The 21212-nt window shown below is 41.7% G+C and overlaps 1 protein-coding gene across 1 annotated transcript; it reads right to left on the reverse strand.

Annotated features, from left to right (window-relative positions):
• Window positions 1-721: 721 nt before the first annotated feature.
• SLC30A8 (solute carrier family 30 member 8) lies at window positions 722-20885 on the reverse strand (the record flags this gene model as incomplete). The annotated part of the gene is made up of 8 exons (XM_084206349.1): window positions 722-867; window positions 1866-2000; window positions 3600-3705; window positions 4113-4302; window positions 4818-4971; window positions 8553-8691; window positions 12500-12704; window positions 20806-20885. 8 exons carry the CDS (start codon window positions 20883-20885, stop codon window positions 722-724), a joined length of 1155 nt encoding a protein of 384 aa, XP_084062475.1.
• Between the last annotated feature and the right edge of the window lie 327 nt (window positions 20886-21212).

Genomic DNA, 21212 nt, shown 5'->3' on the forward strand with positions numbered 1-21212 from the left:
CACTATTCAAGTTGTGGGTAAATAGTTCAGAATGCTTATGCCTGGCAGAGAAGTGTCTGCCTGAAGGCTAGCTGAAAACATAAATAGGGCTAGCTAAAAACCAAAGAGCTGTTTGCCAAATGTGAATGGAATGAGCTCTCTTGTAAGCCTGTCTCTTGACATCCATTCTCTTGTGACCCATGGTACCTGTCTGATACTTCCCTTGGCAGGCAGGAAGAGGAGTGTCTGCCAGAAGGCCGGGAAAACATCGGCACTTACTTCCCCGGATTTCTTCAACTCTTGTAGTAATTTAAAATTTCTCTTTCATCCTGAGTGAATGCTGGGTTTGCTAACACCAAACTCACATTTCATTACACTTGTGATAATTTGTCTGTTGGTAATTTGAAGGTTGATTAGTTTTTTGTTACCTGTAATTACAGACAGTCACTCTGAATGTTGCTTTACTGCAAATCTGCTGGCCTAGTCAAGAATAATTTAGATATTTCTCTTGTAATTGAAAGAAACAGCTGATGGACAGGCAATCTAGCAAATGGCTGGATTTAATACTTGTTCTCTCATGGCAGATGATACCAACAAAGAGCCATGCTCTGCTTGCAATGGCAGGGCTTGCTATGTCAGCTAATTACCATTTGTTGTTAATCAATTGCATTCAACCAGCACATACAGACTCCATTGACCTGTAAGAGGGGTGATGGTTATTTGACATAGCACACTGCCCCCTTTAATCCCTGGGCTCTTGGCAGAAGATGCAGTCTGGTTTCTGATCCTCCCCTGATTCAATCTGGATGGTGATGGAGTGGAAGCTGTACTGCTCAAACAGGGCTTGGGTAACGTCTCTCAAAATCTTCTGGCTGTCAGTTGAGTCTGCTACAGATAGCAAGCAGAAAATAATCAAGACATACATTTTGATAATACTTCATTGTATTCTTCTAATATAGACATTGATATCTAATATAGATATTGATACTTCTATGGTAGAAACTTTTAACAAGAAGTTTGTTTGAAAAGTGTTTCTTGTCCTTTTTATCTTCCTTTCAGGAGCCTCCATGTCATCAAACCTTTGCTCATTCAAATGTGGTCAGAATATGCAATTTTGGCAAGAGTTAAGCTAAGTTAAGTAATCACCATAGAAATTCAGTTTGGCAGAAGAGTGGAGGAAAGCAGAAATGCTTAATAAAGATTAGCACATCCAGTCAGGGAGTAGCAGCAGTGCCAAGTGATTTGGGTGGTTGATAGACCCTCTGCTTTTGGAAAATGGGGACTCCATGGAAGACTTCACCTCTAGCCCTGTCCTTGGCCAAACACAGCTGGCTTTTTTTTCTTAATACATAAAAACTTGCAGACAGATAAGAAAATTGACCTGAGTTGTGGACAGTTTGTCAATTGGGATAAGAACTACAATTTAAAATAATAGATAAAAGATCAACTGGAGCTACCTCTAAACTCCATCTATTTTTAAAGATTGTTTTACTCTTGCAGATACATCAGAAATGCATATTGGCCCTGCAAGACTTTCTTGTAGAGATAACAGTTTTCAAGTTTGACAAAATTGTGATAAAAATCCAGTTTGAGTCTAATTTTTAAATTTATTTTAAATATCTTGTCATTTACTTCATTGTCCCACAGCCTCTACAGTTTCCAAGTTTTGAGCTAGGTAGAGGTCCCTGTTGTTTAGACAAGGTTTCTGGGAGGAGGATCTCAGAGCTTTGCTTGTTATCATTGTTGATTTTATTTTTCCAACAAAATTATGATGATTTTTTTTAACAAGCAACAGATATACAGTCAGCTTAAACCTAATCAAGAAAGATTGACCTTTGCTAGACAGCAGCTGAATAGTTACTCCCTGCTTACAGAAATTTACTGACCTGTGGCAATGTGAGCAGAGAGAGCAGTTTGATTCATTGTCAGAGACCAAAGATGAAGGTCGTGAACAGACTCCACTTTTTCAACTGTTAAAATTCTTGCTTTTACAGCATCATAAGCAAATCCTTTTGATGTTCCTGAAAAGGAGAAATTTATAGAAAAACAATATTTTTAAGGGATAAGAATTGTGATCAATAGAGGAAAATGAATCATGAACCCTTATTCACTTTGATGCATCATTTTTATAAAAGTATTCAGTGCTTTGGAAAGCCCATCTATTTTGGAGTTCACTGTGCTATATAATCTTATCCCTTGGTTTAAACTTCTCCATGGAAGGTTGAGACTTGTGCATGTTTTAGGGGACAGTCAGAATGCTCAGTTTACATAGGGGAGTGAGCTGTTTAGCCAGATCATGCCACAGTTTTGCACCAACATCTTTTGTGAGTGCATCTCCATGCCCACGTGAACAGCATGAACTCATCATGCTCCACTTGGATCAGTAACCTGAAACAGCAGCTCCAGCATCCAATTTCTTTTCAGAAAATTTTGGGCAGAATTTTCTACTTAGGAGATAGGGCACTCCCCAGAGAGTTCCCAAGGACAGTGGGCTTGGTGCAGAGAGGAACAGAGCACTGCTGATATTGGCATGTCAGCACTGCCTTCAGAAGCTGGGTCACTGCTTTAAGAAAGAGACTCCACGTGTCAGGGGTTGCTCTCCCTTCCTGGTAGTTGGATTTTTAATTTTTTTTCAATAACCAAGAGATCTGCTATTTTGGCAGCCAAATTACAGTCAGTGGCCATGCTCTTGCCTAGGTACACTTCTACATGGAAGTATCTCTATCTCACAATCACTAAAGCAAACCAGCCTTCCAATGAAACTTCTGTAAAAATATTTTAAAAAAGATATTTTATTTTTATTTTTTAACAGATATTTTATTTCTTGAAACAGCAGTAGGTGCAAGTGAAAGAGAGAAGAAATAGCCATGCAGGCAGTCACACTGAGTACCCATTCAAATCCTGCACTTTCAGAGCTACTTTTTTCCTTTAATCCTCATATCTTTACAACTGAGAAAGGTGTTGCATTATATTATTCAATGTGAGTAGGGCAAAACCATGCATCTGTGACTGCTCAAGTCATTTGGCCTTGCAAATCAAGTATTCAGGCCCATAGCTGACAGGATTAAATATTGCTAAGCCTGGCTCTTCTTGCTGCTGCTGTGCTGAGAATTGTCTATTCCCATGCACTGGAATGCAACTGGAAAGCTCCAACAGCTTGCTTTTCTGGACTCATGTGACTAAAAATCTTTTAAACTTCTGTCCCTTGCACTCAGCCTATTTCACAGACACAGTTCAAAGCACAGTCAAAACACTTTTTTTTTGCAAAGCCTTATATTTCACATGGTTAAAGAAATACACAATGAAAAAGGTGAGTAGGCATCTCGTATGCCAAAGGGGTGACACGTACGGCAAACAAAAGCAACTCAGAGCTCATTAGCAAAATACCAACACAAAGGTTTTTGCAAAAACTGATATATGTGTAAACCTAATGTAATGGTAGAAAACAATTTTGATTAAAATTAGAAGTAGGTTTAAAGCATGATCAGAAGTATGAGAATATTGGAAACTGATACAGAAATGTGCTATTATACTTTTTTCCAACATATATAAGCATTATGGAGAAAGCAACAGAAAAAAAATCAAAATGCAAGTGTACTGATTCTGGAATGAGGTCCTACCTTCCATTAACAGAGTTAAAATATCCCTTAAAATCGTGATGGTAGTTGCCAAAACAAAGATGGAAAACACAAATGTGCAGATTGGGTCGGCTATTTTGTACTGTGGCTAGAAAAAAATGAACACACCACTTTGTTAATATCATTATTGTTGGTTATTGTCATTTTTAATAAGCATGAAAGAATAATAAATTCCATTCATCTAGCACAGAATGAGCTCATCTAGTACAAAATGAGTGCTGGCCCCCTTCACCAGCTAGGGAGCCTCAGTGCAGGGAATGAAGGTGCTACAGATGAAGAAAGGGGAGGACACCAAAGTATCCAGTTGAAACAACAAGAAGCAAGGGTTACACTCTCAACAGTTATTTCAGTTCCCAAGAATAATTCTCTTTAATAAAATTACACCGTGTGTGATTAAGACAGAGGAAATATTTACATAGTACCTAGTGTCACAACGCTGTGAAAATAGCACTTACCCTTGATTGCAAGGCAGGCGTATGAACTAATAAAACCAACCTTAAAGAAGATGATAAGTGCACTAATTAGCACACTAATACTCTGGAATAGATCTCCCATGGTATGCACGAAGGCTGCCTGCAGGCTGGCATTGCTCAGAGCTGGCTTTTCCAGAGGGGCTGGCGTGCCTTCCCTGGCTTGTGCCCCGTGGCTGTGCCCTTGGCCAGTCTGGTGCAGAATCAGGCTCAGCCTGCAAGAGATGTAAAGCTGGAAATATCAGAGGATTTACTGCATCTCTGAAAGCAGTGAGGCCATACACATCACCACCCCTGTCACTTCTGGATGCTGAAAAGTAAAATCTGACACATTAAGTAGAAATGCAGAGGTGGCTGAGCAGACAGTTCCTAGGTTTTCAGTGATTTGCATAATCAAGAAAGTCTGTGAATGGAGTAATTAATGAGGTCCCATTTTCTATAGAGTTCCTTAATATTCTGACATCTAGTAAAAAGTGAGATGGAGAATAATCTTTTCCTGAGGTTTGTAGATTTATAATTTCCCTTCCCAGTGTGGCAGCTAACAGAAAGGAGGAGAGCAACTGCAACTTCCAATGAGAAGCAGGACCTCTCTCCTTGACCCCTTTCCATATCCCCATGGAGCTCATAAACACTTAATATTTTTGAGGCCATTATCTCTCTATAGTTTTTTAAATTACAGCAGCAGGTTCAAGGTTCAAATGTCATATGAGAGGAGAACAAAATAACTTACAGGATGTTGGTGAGCACAGCACAAGCAGAGGTAATGAGCATCACTGCAGCATCAATATCGTAGTCCGGGTGTATCAGCCTCATGCAAGCCAGATATATCAACACACCAGTCACCATCCAAACTATTAGCATAGACATCAAAGCTCCCAGAATTTCTAGGAATGAAAAAAAATCTGATTTTAACAGTCAGAATAGGAATGCAAAAAATTTTTAAGAGGTTGATGATAATGGTTCCAGGTGTATGAGCTTTATAGCCAGGAGAGCTGCTTCTTGCATGCTGGCAGCCCTAAAGCTCCCAAAGAATGGGCCAACCTCCTTTCTGATCACAGCAAATCCAGGGGCTATCCAGGGTAACCTCGTGCATGTGGTGGCCCAATCTCTTCTACCTGCTCTTACTTTTGTCCCTTTTCCAGTGCTGAGTTCATGCAACATTCTAAGAAATTCTTTTACATCTGGAGAGATGTAAAAGATCATTCGGGGAGTTCTGGGAGGAGCAAAAGGAGTTTGCCTGGCCCTGACTGTGGTGTGAAACCCATAAAGACCAGCCCTCCTCTCCCAACAAGATCATCTTCATCGCAGGAGCAGAGCTTTGGAGGAAGGAGAGAGGCACAGCCTCCCCTGTTTCTGCACACCTCTCACCACTTCACCTTTCAGAAAGACAGTAGCAGCTCCAAACGAGGTCCTGTCAGGAAAACTTATCCTGGAACTCATTCTGCCAATGCCACAAAGTCATTTTTGTGTCACCAGCTGTGATGAGAACAAAAGAAGTTATTTTTTCCCCGGGGTAGCAAAATTTAATTTTGTCTCTATTGGCTTTGAGTTGAGCTCAAATAAATCCAGCCCCCAAGGCCAGCTTTTATTGCACTGTTATAGGAGAGGTCTGGGGAAGTGCATATGAACGTGCAGCATGCTTTTAATAGGATATGGGACTAGTAATTGCCATGTGACTTGAATGGGTAAATGAGAACAACTGAGACAATACCAGAGAAAATGCAAGCTCACAGTAAAGTGAAAGGCAGTAGACAGCCAGAACACATTTGCACAGACCTCCACAGACAATCCATTAAAACAGCTTATGATTTTTTATATAATTTTATGGGGATCCCCTCTTTTGCAGGCTGCAAAAGCTTATCAAATAACTGTTTTGCCTAAAACTGGAAAATAATAAATAATAAATCATAAATAATAATTTCCCACTGACAGGGGAATCTAGTTTTGCTTAAAAGTAGATAGAAACAATTGTTTTCCATAAGTTGCAGGTTGAACTCCTGCAAACTTGGCCCAGCTGAAGGTGTTGATGGCTGTGCCATCACTGGCATGAAAGCAGCCCTTGTGAACACACATATCCACCTGTGTGGATTTCTGCATATCTTCAGTAACAGAACATGTTAGTGGTCATCTTTACATATTAATTTTCAACGGGGTATCTTGGCAAAAGTTTAGTTAAGCTTACAGATCAGTTCAGCAGCACTAAATACTTCACTCGAGATGTTCTCAGTTTCTTTTTTTCAGAACTACTAGCACTAGCAGAGCACAGCAAACAGTAGTGAAGGATTTTGTGGGAATCTCTGAGTACAGCTGAGGAAAATTAAGGTGCAAGAGAGGTTTTGTATCTGAAAATAGTTTGGCTCACACTATCAATCTTATTCAATATTGTGTTTCTGTGTTTGTGAAAGTAGCTGCACTGCTTTGGCACGGAGGGCAGGAGGCATTCAGATGGCTAAACCTGAGCACTGCCGTGAAGAGTCTTTTCATGACAATATCTATCAGTCTGAGAGAAGCAGTGAAGAAACATCTTCCAGTGTCATGGAGGGCTGCACCTGCAGGACCTTGGTAGTCAGTGAAGAGTGACTTTGCCACCTGACTGCCCTCAGCTACTCTATTAAGATGACCACCTGCATATTAAACTGAGAATATAGCTGGGAAAATAAGCAAGAAACAGGATAACAATCATGGAATGCAATTAAATAGCTTCCAACATTTGATGCAAGGCTCTTTTTGCTACCAGGATAAAAAGGGCAATAAAGGATTGATTTTGAAGTTCTGCATTGCAATGACAAAATAAAAATAATTCAGTTCAGACTCAGGATGAAGTTACATGAAGTGACTGAACCTGCCTATGTCATCAAGAGACATCTCTCTTTCACTTTTTTCCCCCCAGGATAAGAGATAATAAACATGAAAAGTAAAGGTAGATCAACTGATGTTAAGTAATAGTTTACTAAGGCTGCAAAATTCACATGTGTGCTGTCTATGTAATGCCAGCCATGCTTGGGCCATACTGAACCTCCACTCACCCAGCAGCCTGTTTCCAGCAGAGCTGGTAGAATGCACTTAGGGAGCTGCAGAAAGGCAGCATGAGTGGGGCATATGCCTTCCCTGGTACTCTCTGCAGCTACAACCAACCCTGGCCTATGGACATCTGAGTCAGAAGCTGTTTCTGGACTTTGGTACTGAACATCCTTGAAGCATTTATCATCTGAGTCCGTGGTTCTGGTGCACAGGTGTCTGGAGTCATTTGAGGTACACTAACACCTCCATGCATGGCTTGACACAAGGTGTATGATTGACCCATAGACTTCCAGAGTGGCAACTGGATTTCAAATGGCACAAATAAATTATATAAAAGCAACAAAACTGAGCTCTGAGACACCCAACATGAGACTTATTTTCAGACAGAGACAACTAAATTGCCTACCTGTAGGCATTACCTAAGTGTCTAAGCTCCCTCTGTGGACAGTGGATATCAAATTAATGGTGACTGACACAGCTCCCTTCTGCACTGGCTGACTGGGAACACTTACTGGTTTCTTAGCTATGAGTTTCTGGTCACATTTGACAGGCCCTGATTTTGTGCTTGGCACCTTGTGCAGGATCCTGTGGATCTTGTGCAACAGCTCAGCTGCCATTCCCATGCATAAGCCTCTGACACCCTAGGGATGTAACACTGGATTTCCACATTTAGGAGGCTGAATGGAGCCAGGATTTCTGTTGAATGTATCAGAGAATTGGACCCTTAAAGGTGCTTAAAGGTGCTCCTGTGCATGTAGGCATTGATATTTAGGTGTCTAAATCTTGAACAGACTCACACTCCCAGAAAATTATTCTCATGGTTAGTACTTTGCTAGTGTCCTGTCTTTTGTAAAAAGACTCATGTTTGATTGTCAGGCTTTTGGTGTTAGGTATCATCTGTAAAATTTTTGGTTTAGGTCAAGGACAGAGTACTTTAAAAACCTGTTGGCATCTGATAAAAACCAACAGTGATAAAGAGATATGAAAGGAGAGAATCAAGAAAATGTTAAAAGATCTTACTTTTCTACAAATGTAACATTGTGAACTTTTAAAAATAATTTAATTGTTTGCTTTAGAAATGGAGCAAACCCTAATTTTTATGGTTCTTGTTGCTTTTATAGAAACTTGTTTCATAACAATTTGAGAGCTCAGTCCTCCATACACTCAAGTCACTGAGAGAAGTTGCTGTTATTTCAAAGTTAGCACCAGCCCAAAACTATGGTAAATAATGAACTGAAAGACATGCTTTTAGATAAGGGGTGACTCTTTGCTTCTTTAAAATTCACTGGTTTACTGTGATTTGTGTCCTGAGAGCTGTGGGAGCATTAGTGCACTGTCTCTAAATGCCTGCAGACCCGTGCTGGACCTCAGCATGTTCTCCACCCCTGGCTATGATAACTTCCTTTGCCCATTCCCCTCGTTCATAATATGACATGTTTGCTACCTGCTCGGTGCCAGCCGAAGGTGAACTGTTTGGTGGGAGGCCTGGAGGTGAGCCACAGCGAGAAGAGGCTGATGAGGAAGCTTGTGAGGTCCACCAGGATGTGCGCGGCGTCGCCGAGCACGGCCAGGCTCCCGGCGATCTGCCCACCTGTGGGAAACGCCCGCCTGGCTCACGGCTCTGCTCACAGGGCTGAGCCAGCCAGACCCAACTCAGACCTGCTCTGCTGAGAATCAAAGGCAAAGCTCGATTTTCAGTCATCATACACAAGACCCAAACCTCTTCAAAGATAATTTCATTTTGCACCTCATTGGTGCAGTGAAAGGGATGGATTAATAGAAACACATAAGTCAAATTTCTTAGAGAGAGACCTTAGAACAGTAAGAGTTGTGATACATTAGTTCTGTAGTTACATTACTACTGTACTGTTTGACTATTTTAATATCAATTTTTTTTTTTTGTGAAAAGCCATATTTTTTGTGAAATTCCGTATTTGGAATCACATTTCCAGTATCCTCTCACAATCTTTTCACAGAACACTGATAGTTTTATGTATGTGCAACAGTTCAGAGACCTAGCTTATGGGATTAATTTCCTATTTGTTACAGGAAAATATGCATGTTCTTCCTGCTGTCTGGCTGTTTATTTGTCACAGGCGACACTAAAACAGGAATACATGGAAAGATCCCAGTAGAAGAACTCTGATAAACAATCAACCATTTCAGTGAGAGCAGAGAGAAAAATGTTCTGTTCTCAGGACCAATCTATCTTTTGAATCTGTAATGCATGACTTAACTTTCCTGCTAGAGCTCAAAAAATGTGGCTGAATATCATTTTACTCTGTGGGGTTTGGATTTATGTGGATTCTGAAAGAAAAAGCCCCACCAAATTAAAATCATTTTAGGTCATTTTCATTCGCATTTCTTTTATTCAGTAAGCCAAATATCATAATTTTGCCAAATTCTTCTAACCATATCTCAGGGCTAAAGGCAAATCCAAATTAATTGGAAGCTTGCATTAAACTGCCCCAGCTCCTGGTGGCTGCAGGAGAAGACAAGGATCCCAGCCAGGACACTGTCCTTCAACACATTACAGCAGGGGAATCTTTTCATCAAAGTGCAAATGTAACAGTAGACATGTGAAATAACAGATCCAAAACACCGAGTTTCTGCATTTGGCAATGCATTTCCATTCTTCAGTCATTTCATTAATTTCAGCTCACTCATTTCTCCTGACCAGTACCTGTATGAGAATTAATGAATCCTGAAAAACATCATAAAATGCCTCATTCAAATCTTTGGCAGCATACCACTGCCAAAAGGACATGTAGATATATCTCTTGTTTCCTTATAGCTGGAGCATTTTCATGCCAGCAGGATGGACTGTCTGTTTCATTTCCTCCTGTATGGTTATTTTAGATTAGAATACCTAACACCATAAGTTTTCTTCAGTGCAGAATTTTGCTCTAAGTCACTTTCCAAAAGGGAGGAAGCATGGCTGCAGAATTTGGGGGCATCTAATTCCTTGTGGTAAAATGAAACTTTCATCAGAATACGTATTTCCCAGCACATGCTCAAGTGTAAATGCACACATACTTTTTGGTCTCGCACATCTCTTAGACTTTCACTGTTTTCAGGGTAACTGTATCTCAAGAGGGAGGCAGTTCTGCTTAGCAGGGGGAAGAAGGCTTGTCTGGCAGTGCCCAAATGTTAATAACCCAGGCATTCAGCAAACAAATATGTAGATCACAAGCTGTGGGCAAAACCCTATTGCATTTTATATACTCTGTTTCCATGTTCTGTGGGACATCATCTCAAAAGCTTGCTGCTGGCCTTTGAAAATGTTTGCAAATTATTATTTTATGTATTGCTGGCATAACTAATGCCTTGGGTTCTTCAGAGATCTCAGTCTGTTTAACTTAGCAGCTTGTCTCACTGTTCAAGTTTTTCTGTCCTGCTCTGACATGAGACCACATGCAGTGTTCGTCTCTCTTTCTTCTGCCCAAGGGGAAGTGCCTTGAAATCCATTTGGTCCTTAACCCCCAAAAATCATTGGAAAGCACTTTCATATCTGGGATCCACACTGGGTAGTACTGGTCTGACTGAAACCTCCAGATCTATGGAGACTGTGATGGATCTGCCTCAGAAGAACAGAAGGTAATTGTCTTTCAAAGAGATTTGGTGGTGTATGTGTCAACCAGAACTGCCCCATTTGGGAAAGCAGTAATGACCAGCACAGATGGTTTGAGAAAAAAATATCACTGAAAGACCTAGGCATTCAAAGAAGCACAACTTTTCAACCTCTCTGAGATGTTTTGTTTCTTCTGTTTAGCAGAAAAATGCCCACAGAAGCTGTTTGCCCTCAGAGGGCAAGGATGGGAGGGGAAGATACTCTTTACCTTCAGGAGTAAAATCATAGTTAAAATCATAGTTAAAGGCTTTTACAGCTTTTTATCAATACTCCCAACAAGTGGCCTTTAAGACTTACCATTCCCTATAATGGGTGTTTATAGATTTATAGACCACAAGCAGTAGAAATTGTCAGTCACTCAATGGTCAATCATCAGGCACAGCAGTCTTGCCTAATGATTAAAAATATTAAATGTATGGTTCATAATTACAAAAATCTCCACAGAGAGCTGTCTGTAACTGCAGTTAATAACTGGTTTGTCAAAGTTTAATGGTCTGAAGCAAAACGGTCTTCAAGCCTGTTACTAAGCTGTCACTGCAGAAAAGCTGCATGATTCATTAAGCAAAACGAAACATTTAGTTAACAGATCATCTGTCCTTCCAATTACCCTCTAGCACAGCCACACTCACCAAACTTAAGCCTACTGATTACATGGTTTTGTTAATAATGCATTACTTCTGGCACTGGAAATTACTGCATGGGGATTAGCAGCATGCCCTGGTTTTCATGGGGGAAATGCACGTGACCTACAAACACCAGGGCTCCATGCAGAGGGAGCACAGGGGAGGGAAGAGCCAGAGAAATCCCTGCTGGCTTTGGTAGCCAGAGAAGAAGGCAGAAATGCAGCAACTCTTTCAGTGCCTCCACTTCTCACTTGAGAGGAAGACAAAGCCTTTCTGTTTCGTTTTCACGGGGCTCCAGAGATGTCTGAGCTGGGAAAATATGGGTTTCAGAGGCTTTCCTGGCTGAGTTTTGTTACATCGGCTGGAACACATATGGCAAAAGTCTGTGGGATTCCCCATGCCTCCCTTACCTCAGCTCACTGCAGGGAAGGGCAAATTAAAGAGCCAGGAGCTATCAGGTGGATATAAATATCCCAGAATCCATGGAGAGAGCAGAGCAGTGAGACAAAATGAAAGCCAATACTCTATGAGCAAGCCAAATACTTATGTTGGATGTTGTAGGGTGGGTCCAGAAGTGAAAGCTAATTAGGTAGGGGAATAATCTTCCATTGATCCAGAGGCACACCAGCAGGCCAATTTAAAAGATAAACGTGCCCTGATATAAATACATTGACTTAGCTGCGGAAAAACAGATGGCGAATCTGGCCCTGGATTTCCCTGGATTTTGAAAAGACTCTTGCATTTATTTTCAGATCCTACTGCTATTTTCAGATCCTACAGCTGAGGTCTCATTGGCCTGGATAAATAGGTAAAATCTTTTAATCTTTTAAAATGAATATAACTCAATTTATTAGAAAATCTTTGTGATACTAAGACATGCATCAGTCAAGCTTAAAGACCTGGAAGAACAGTTCAGACCATTAACTGATCTTTGTATTCCTGCCCAGCTGAAATCCTTGAATGAATATATGAGATATTTTGATAATTTCACTTAAACCCTCTCCTCCCCACAATTCTTTCAATGACCAGAGGAGAGTTATTTAGTCATCCCTGTCAGCATGGTCCCTGCAGTCAGAGAGCACTCCAGGCAAGGCTGTGGCTGTGCTGGGCACCAGACTGGGCTCTTTTTGAACACACATACTTCCCTGTTATCTCAGCAATCATGAAGAAGGTGCAAATTACTGCTGCTACACAGAGCTTCCTCCTGGCTTGATGCTGCTCCCTTTTTCTGTTCTCATAGGCCTGGGAGTAGCTGTGACAGTGATATGCTGGATTAGCTCCTGTAACTTCTGCTTCCTGCTGCTGCCTCTCTTCATTTGAATTCTTCTGAAGCCAGCTCATCCTTTGGGATAGAAAGAAAGGGAAGGTTAAAAAAGAAAAACCCTGGTTATTCAGGCATCTGGGCCTCCAGCCCCAGAAATGATGTAATTAATGCTTTCAAAGGATAAAAGCAGCATTGGGAACAGCAGAGCAGGTCACAGAAGAGGCTTGCTCACACAAGCAAGGCTCTGTGGGAGGGAGCTGCACATGAAATGAGTGTTCTGGCTGTGTTTCCCAGCTCTTTGGGCTCTCCTACATCATTTAGCAGTTTATGAAGCACAGGGTGGATTTCTTAGGCTGTGTATCTCACGCACATGACATGACTTTAAAAAAAATGTACCTCATGCAAATAGCTACCAAGTTCAGCACAACATGAAGAAAATTCTACTAAAAAAATCAGGATTTTATTCCCAGCAGCTTTGTCAGGAAGACTAGTGAAGAAAACACCCCAAACTTCTTTTTCTTAAATATAATCAGCTGAAGATATTTCTTTCCTCTCTTTGCACACAGAACTATTTTATCTCAAATTTCCACATATGTACAAAATCTACCAATATTTCAGAAGAATCTGAGCATAGAAAATGTTCGCCAAAAAATCTCAAAGGTATTTAAAAATCAAAGAAATCAATTCTCCATAGTACATATAACCCCTAGTACAGGTAGATCCCTTTGTGCCACTGAGTTCATGGTAAGGTGAGAAGTCCAGCAGAAGTGGCTCTTCAAGCATTGCTCCAACACAAAGTGATTTTTCAGCCAACTGCTCTGCCACAAACCCTCAGTATTGTGCCTCTCAGGGTTCCTGCACAGGAAATTCAGGGTGGGAGTGGAGAGGTTCAGGGCCAAGCTCATTGCACAGCAACTGTGGGAGCTCCTGGTGACCACAATGTCTGGTGCTCTCAGTAGAGCAACCAAGAGATTCCCCCTGCGAGGCCCCAAGGTGGTTTGCTGAGCAAGGATGTTCCCTTCTCCTTATCTCTCAACAGAAAAGAGCCCAAATTGCAGAAAAAAAAAACCAAACAAACCTCTAAACCCCCTCCCAGGGGGACTTAAAACCATTCTGTCTCTCCCAATACAACACTTGTTGCCAGAGCTGCTCCTGATGTGATGAGTGCACTGAGGCTGTGGCACCAGAGGGTGAATTTTGCCAGGATGCACATGCACACAGTCCCTACAACCATGTGGTGTTTGAGGTCTGTGTGTGCAGGGGTACCCAGGAACACAGCAAACTCCACTGCTTTTTTTCAAGTCTGAAATTAGCCTGGGGACAGGATGTGGGGCTGGGTTTAGTTGCCCCAGTAATAACAGTGGCTTTTTCCCATTTTGACTTCAGACTTTCCTCTGGGACTAGGAAGAAGTGTTTCTTCAGCTGAAGGAAACCTGTGCTCCAGGAAGTAACATGAATCCTGGTGACTTTCTCAAGTATTTCTGCACTGTTTATAGAAGTGTCAAGATGCCTAAAATCTCACTGGAAAGAAATCAGCTAGTGGCTGCCACCCTGCAGTAGGCAATGTCCAGAAAAAAAACCGTACTGAAATCACAAGCTTTTTCCAGCTGCTATTTTTGGGTGGCCTGAGGGGGCTGCAGCTGCTCAGCAGGTTTGAAGTCCTGCCAGATGCCCCACACCGGTGGGCAAGAGGAGAAGGCACCTGCAGAGCCGATGCCTTGGCCTTTCATGTTCACAAACATCACAGAGGTACTGGTGAAAGAAGAGCTGACCCACCTTGGCAGCCGAGCCCTGCAAGTGCAGATAATCAGTGTGGATTTGGTTCTGTAAATACTGAGATGTTCCAAGGGTGCCACATCCCCCTGAGTCAGCCTGTTTCCCAGCCAGGTTAGCAGGTGGTCTCTGTTTGCTCAGTGGAGGTGACTGATTCCCCCTGTACGTGAGGAGCTTGTGTCAAAGAGCAACTGGTCACATTTAATGGCTGATGCTTGGAGACAGGGAATTTTCTTAGTCCTTTTGTCAGCATTTTCCTTTATTTTCCTCACATCAACAAACAAATAGGAGTTGGACTGTCTAGGGAAAGGGCTGCCCATCTGGCAGCTGGGGTCCCCACCAGCCAGTCCTTCTCCAGTCCTTTAGTTCTACATTTACGGGTTCCTTATGTGCACTGTGTCATTTTTGTACAATATTTTACTGATGAATTAGACACAGAAGGTACCACAAATTAATTCCTTCCAGATGGCTGAATAAAATGCTGTAGTTCTCTCACTCTCCCCTGGAGATCAGGGCAGGCAAGGTTTTCTTTCTCATGATCTCTCTCTGGAGTTAACTTCCAATGCTTTTCTATCGTTTGCGTGTAAAATTAATTTCCCCTTACCTCAATTTTCATCAGCTGGCATTGAACATTAAAATCATCTTAATGACATGAGTCACGATCAGCTCAACAGCCTCTCAGGCAGGAATGCCAAAATTACCACTGCATGTTCTGAGCCACCAAGTCCTTTCCTTGTTGTTAACAAAATAGGTCGCTCTGTGATCTCACTCGCTTTTGTTTTTTGTCTTTCAGTCTCTCTGTCAACTAACAAAGCCTCAGGGCATCACTGAGGGGCAGGAAAGCTCTGTCCCCAGATCTTGCTGGACAGATGCAAAAGCAAACAGAGACAAATGCCACATTTTTCTGTCTAAAGGGTACCTAAATAAAAGTGCCCCGGTTGCCAGAGGTGGTGAGCATTCACTGCTCCCTTTGAACTTGCAGAACAGCATCTGGCCTGATGAGTTGGGAAAACTCCTGCCAGCTCCTGTATGTAACCATTATTTTTCTCTTTCAAAAGCTGCCTGCCACTAATTAAAAGAATCTAAGAATCTAGGAGGCAGTTTTATAAAAGTGTGAATCAAAAGCTTAAGGTGCAAAGATCAGCTCTGTTAGACCAGAAACTCCTTCACAGTGTTTTAGAGCAAGATGTAGCCTTTGAGCTTCAGGTCTCTGTGCCAGCATATTGCAGAGTCACAGATTAAAAAATAATCTTTTCTCCTTTTTAAATTCTCTTTTCTTTGTAAAAAAGATAGTCAGGGGAATGTCACTGAAAGGCTCCTACTGAGTCATGCCCAGAAGGGGGAAGCAGAAAATATTAATATATATTGCAGATTTCACACAAATCATTAGCAATAGCTTTTTATTACAACTTCCTTTCTGTTTATTTTCACTTGATCTGCTGGGTGCCATGATCTGCAGGCTTCTGGGAATAATTGCTATCCTCCTAGACCATTATGAGTTCCCCAGTCACAAGAGGAAATGTGGAATCACTGAGCTTTCCACGGGAGATCATCTCCTTCATGAGGGAAAATAGTAATTTTCTGGTGCCTGAAAGGATAATAAAACTACCTTCAGAGAAAAATTTATCAAAGCCATAGTCACCTCCCTTATGCTGGCACCATTCTGATTTCAATTGATGTACCAATCTTGAATATTTTCAAGGCATTTAAGACATTGTTAATAAGCTGGCTGTCCAGTTTCTCCTTTTCCTTACTGTGGGCACAAAATAAAGGCAAATATTTATACATTTGCATACATTTAGATGTCCAGTGAATAGGAATTCATGCCTTAGTTATCTTATGTGCCTCATTTTGAGGGTCTGGCCCTGTATGCATAAATGTATTGTCAAGAGTTTTCCTTCTACATAACACTATAACAACACCTGCCTGGAGACAGACCAGAGGTACATGTAGCCAAGTATTCAAATTCTGTCATGAACATAAAGGAATACATGAGGTCAAAGTACCAAAGAGGAACACTCCCAGAGAGTCACTGCTCCCCAGTTGTGAACCAGAGCTCCTGTCCAACATCTCTTTACAGATCTTTATTCCACAAACCCAGCTGGCTTGAAAGTATTGAGTTCCACAGTTTCATTATGATGTGTGTAAAAATAACGTGTTTTTTGTCACTCTGGAGCTGTCTGTCTGCTATTTTAATTAGTTCTAATACTGTTAGAAATGACTGACTGTTCCCTGCTTACCTGCCTCACATCATTCATGATTTTGTGTATCATTGTTATACCTCTGAACCATCAATTTTCTGAGCTGATGCCCTAGCTATTTAATTTCTGTTTCGTATATCTTGCCACCCTGGTTCTAATTTTCTTTCTGAGATGAAACTGAATTGGGCATAATGGAGATGGCATTTGGCCAGTACTGGGAAGACACAGCCCATTCTGCAGGGTCCTGGTGTCACCTGCAGCGGGACAAAGGCACTGGGTTTGGGTTTGCTGAGTCTGCCCACTTACTGTGTGCTACTGGGCCAGCTGGCAGGCCCACACAAAGGAGACATCAGCTAAAACAGTCCAGAGATCACAAGAAACACCTCTCATCTTCCTGAGCATTGATTCTGTAAAGGAAAAGGAGTGGTGGAAAGCCTGTATTTGATGAGGACTCATTGATCTCGTAAGAGTTTTCATATCACCTTCAGGAAAGGAGAAAAAGAACAAAATATTTCTTATGTGCTTGCTATAGAAAATCACTCTTCACCTGAAGAAATCATCTCCCAGGTTCATTTCAAACTTTTTGCTTGCTGGTATGAGCCTGGCAGACAGGAACCAATTAGGAGTCCAAGGCCTATAGACAAGAAAATCTACAGGTAAATGCCCTATGTTTAAAACTTTTGCATGAAGACAAACCCTAACATTTCCACACAACTTTCCTGCTATCAGCATTGCCCACACCTGGGTTTTTCTCTGCCTTATCTCTTGTCTCAGTGACAAAATAAAAACCAAAACTTTGAGACTTAAAGCCTTGATTTTCACTTGTGTGACAGTATTCAAAATCTCAACATAAAGACAGATAAAGAACATAATAAGAAATCCATGCTGGATTAACCCAAAATCTAGCTCATAGCATAGCTGGCACAATCAGATGCAAATCCACTGATTTATGAAGTGGGATATTGAATATTTCTGGTCAATATTACAGTGATATGTTGCCAGCAAGAAATAAAAATACCCTTGCCTGTCTTCATTCATGGAAACTTGAGGAATTTGGTCAAGCCATTACCTAGACTGTGGTAAAGGGTTATCTAGATCCCTATATAGGTGATAACAAATAGGAAAAAAATAGAATATGAATGATTAGTCATTAGAAGAACTTATTCTCTTTTAATACCACCATTGACTGTGAAAAGGCCATACAAAACTATCTCAGAGACCTAGCTCACACCTAATTTAAGGACAGATGCTATATGCTTATGGACAAGATGTTTTGCATGAAGCAGGAGATTCTGAGTGCTCAGCTTCAGACCCTGTAACCATTATGGTTCATAACCTTCCTCAGGTCTGGTGGGAAGTGGTGTCCTGTCCTGAGACCCATCCTGTGCAATGCCTCCCTCTGTTTCCTGGAGCAGGAGGTGTAGGGCACCCTGATCACGTTGGCAGATGATGCCAACCTGGAGGTGCAGCTGATAGACTGGAGGGCAAGGCTGCCATAAAGAGCCTGGAGGAAGAACTCAACAGGAGCTGTCTAACTTCACAAGAACAAACAGGAAGTCCTGCACCTGGGACAGACAGATTTGTGCGACCATATCTACAATGCCATGTCCAGCTTTGGGGTCCTTAGCACAGGAAGGGTCAGTAAAGCAGTTCAGCAGAGGTTCAGCAGAGGGTGACCTGGATAATTAAAGGCTGGAGCACTTCTGGGGGGACTGGACTTTTTGTGATGCAACCTGCCAGTATTCCTGAGGAGGCTATTGAGAAGATGGAGCTTTATTGCTCTACATGGAGGAAGGATAAGGTCATTGGTCATAAACGGAAACAAGTTCTGATTGAATATGAGGAAAAAAAAATTGTGAAGTTAATACCCTATTGAAGCAGATTGCCCAGAAAGGTTGTGGAGTTTCTATCCTGAGAGACTTTTTTAAAGACTACACTGGAGACAGCCCTGAGCAACATTATTCAATCTCTTGGTTGGACAGAGACATTCTTAAGGTCCTTCCCAATGTGAATTGTACTATAGACCTACAACTGATCTGACTTTCAAAGGGCTCAGTTGAAGCCCACCCCCTTTTAAGCATTTCAAGTTTGACATGTTTTGACAAGTTTTGCACATGTCAGACAGGTCTGACGTGTGCAAAACACTCTCCTCCACAACTGTGAGTGCAGGGAAAGGGGTCAGCTTTCAGGCTTCCTACTCACGTGGTCAAGATAAAACTAGTTTTGTTCCCAGTGTATTGTAATGATGGCATTTATTGAAAAGAAATAGGCTGAGGGATGGCAAGGAAATAGGCAATCTGTGTGCAAAATAAAATCTGTTGAAAGCATTAGAGCTGCTCATTAAAGCTACACATGGGGGACAGAAAAATGTGGTAATTTATACCAAAGGCTAAGATGAGCCTATTGCTACTATTGCCTTAAGGCAGCTGCTCTGTGAGCCCAGGCCCAGAGGGCTGCACCCCCTCATGGGCTGGCTGTGGCTCATGGGCCACCTTGGGTCACTGGGTTGGCACCCTGGGTCACTGGGCTGGCATCCCAAGCTGCTGGGTGCAATGGGAAGCAAGGCAAGGGCTTCCCCTGTGCTACCAGCTCTTTCCAACAGGAGGGAGACTCAGGCTCTCAGCCCCCATTTCTGGTTATTTCTGGAACAGAGTAATTAAATTGTGCAGTTAATCAAATTTCATCTGGCAGAAAAAGCAAAATGGAGAAGCAGCACAAAAGCCACATGGCTGGATGACAAGTCCTCTTCATTTTGGAGAGCTGTGCTACCACCTCCATCATTCAGCCACCTCAGAACCAGCACTGTAGAGCCCTCCTGGGACCAGCCCTCCAGCTCAGGGGCTGTTGCATATAGCTGCAGCATCAGTCCAACATTTGCAATTGCTGCAGCAATTCACCCCAACTAATTTCAATCCTAAATTAAGAAATAATTATCAGAAAAAAATTGACTCCGGAAGGTATGCCAGCTCTCAGATGGGACACTCAGCTGCCAGGGATTCTTGCCCCCAGTGTGCATCCTACCCTTATGCTTAGCAGGGATATTCCCCATTACCAGTGATCCAGGGGAAAAAATGCTTCCTCACAAGGCAACCTAACAACTGTCCTTGTCTCAGGGGACCATATAATGGGTTTGCCCAGCGTTGTCCTTTGTGTCCAGAGGTTGCAAGGGGCCAAAGGACTCAAGCGCTGAAGCTGTGTGCACAAAATTGCAAACTTTAAAAAAGCCACTGTCTTCAATAACTAAAAGGAACTGCAGAATCTTATGGGATCTTTTTGAAATATAAATATTACCACAGAAGTCATTTTGGACAGTGCCATCTATATTTATGGAGCCATGAAATAACATTTAAATAATAACCCAGACGTTCAAATGACTAAAATACGATGGCACTGACCCCAGTATAAGAACATGAAGAGACAGATTTCCATTTGAACTGACAGTGTTTACGCCAAGTTTCTGTCCCACATGTTTTAAGAGAGCCAAGCAATAAATAACCTGAAAACCAATGAGATAATGGAAATGTCAAGAGGTGCTAAGCTGTAACTGAGCAGCTATTTTCTTTTAAAAATACTTGCTAGTCTGAGTCAAGAGGAAGAACGAAAAAAGGTTAAACTGCAAAACTCTTTTTGATAGACATTTATACTCTTTTTTTAACCCCATATACAGTATCTCATGTTTTCAGAGGATCTTTCCTCACTCAAGCAAACATTTACTCACTGGACCTCTAGCATACAAGAGGTACATTAACTCTAAGCCAAACAGACTATCCACAAGAATAAAGCCTCTCCTTTCTTTCAAACCAAATGGATAATTTAGACATTCAAGCATGAAGGAGCCTTGAGCCAAACACAGTGTCAATAGCACAATTATAATACAGCCTAAAATTGCAGAATAATCCATGAGGTTTTGCATCCTACAATAAATCTACTAAGCTTATAAAATACATAGCAAGAGACACTTGCTTCAACAGTAGATTGGTTCAATCCATCACAGACACAGACACATCAGACTGCTGTCTAGTAAATGCTTCAAATATCTAATAAGAAAGTTTAGGAAGAAAAAAATTGAGCAAAGCATTTTGAAAGTAGTAAAATGTATACATGGTGAAACTCTCCAGACTTTGGCTCCTGCAGCCGGTTGGCAGATTGGTGATCTCATATTGCTCTGACAAGAAATGTCAGTGAAGGAAACAAAGTTGTGTTACCTGTCTAGGGCCAAGGAGTACTTCTTGGTGTCCCTCTTGCTCACAAGACAAGTTCTTTCAAGACCCTTTTCAGCAGCCATGAAGAAAGTCAATGGGGTTTTGCTTGGTTTTTCCCTTGAAACTCTCTTTTCTCTGTCAGAAGCGATATGGGCAGAAACGTCCTCTTGACTTATGCAGAAGTCTCTGCCAAATATTTCAAAATGAAAATGTTTTAATAATCTTCCCAATAAACCCGAGAGAAACTGTGAGGGAAAGCTTCTTTCCTAGTGCCAGTGGCGTCACTCCCACGCCAACCAGTAACTTGCTGAGCATGTCAGATTGGAGACTTCGGGCCTCCCTCCTGTTTTTCTTTTTTTTCCTCCCATGTTTGATGCTGGATCTGCTCTTTGGTCATGCAGGGGGTTCGT

This window comes from Fringilla coelebs (assembly GCF_963513975.1).
Source record: "Fringilla coelebs genome assembly, chromosome: 1".
NCBI lineage: Eukaryota > Metazoa > Chordata > Aves > Passeriformes > Fringillidae > Fringilla > Fringilla coelebs.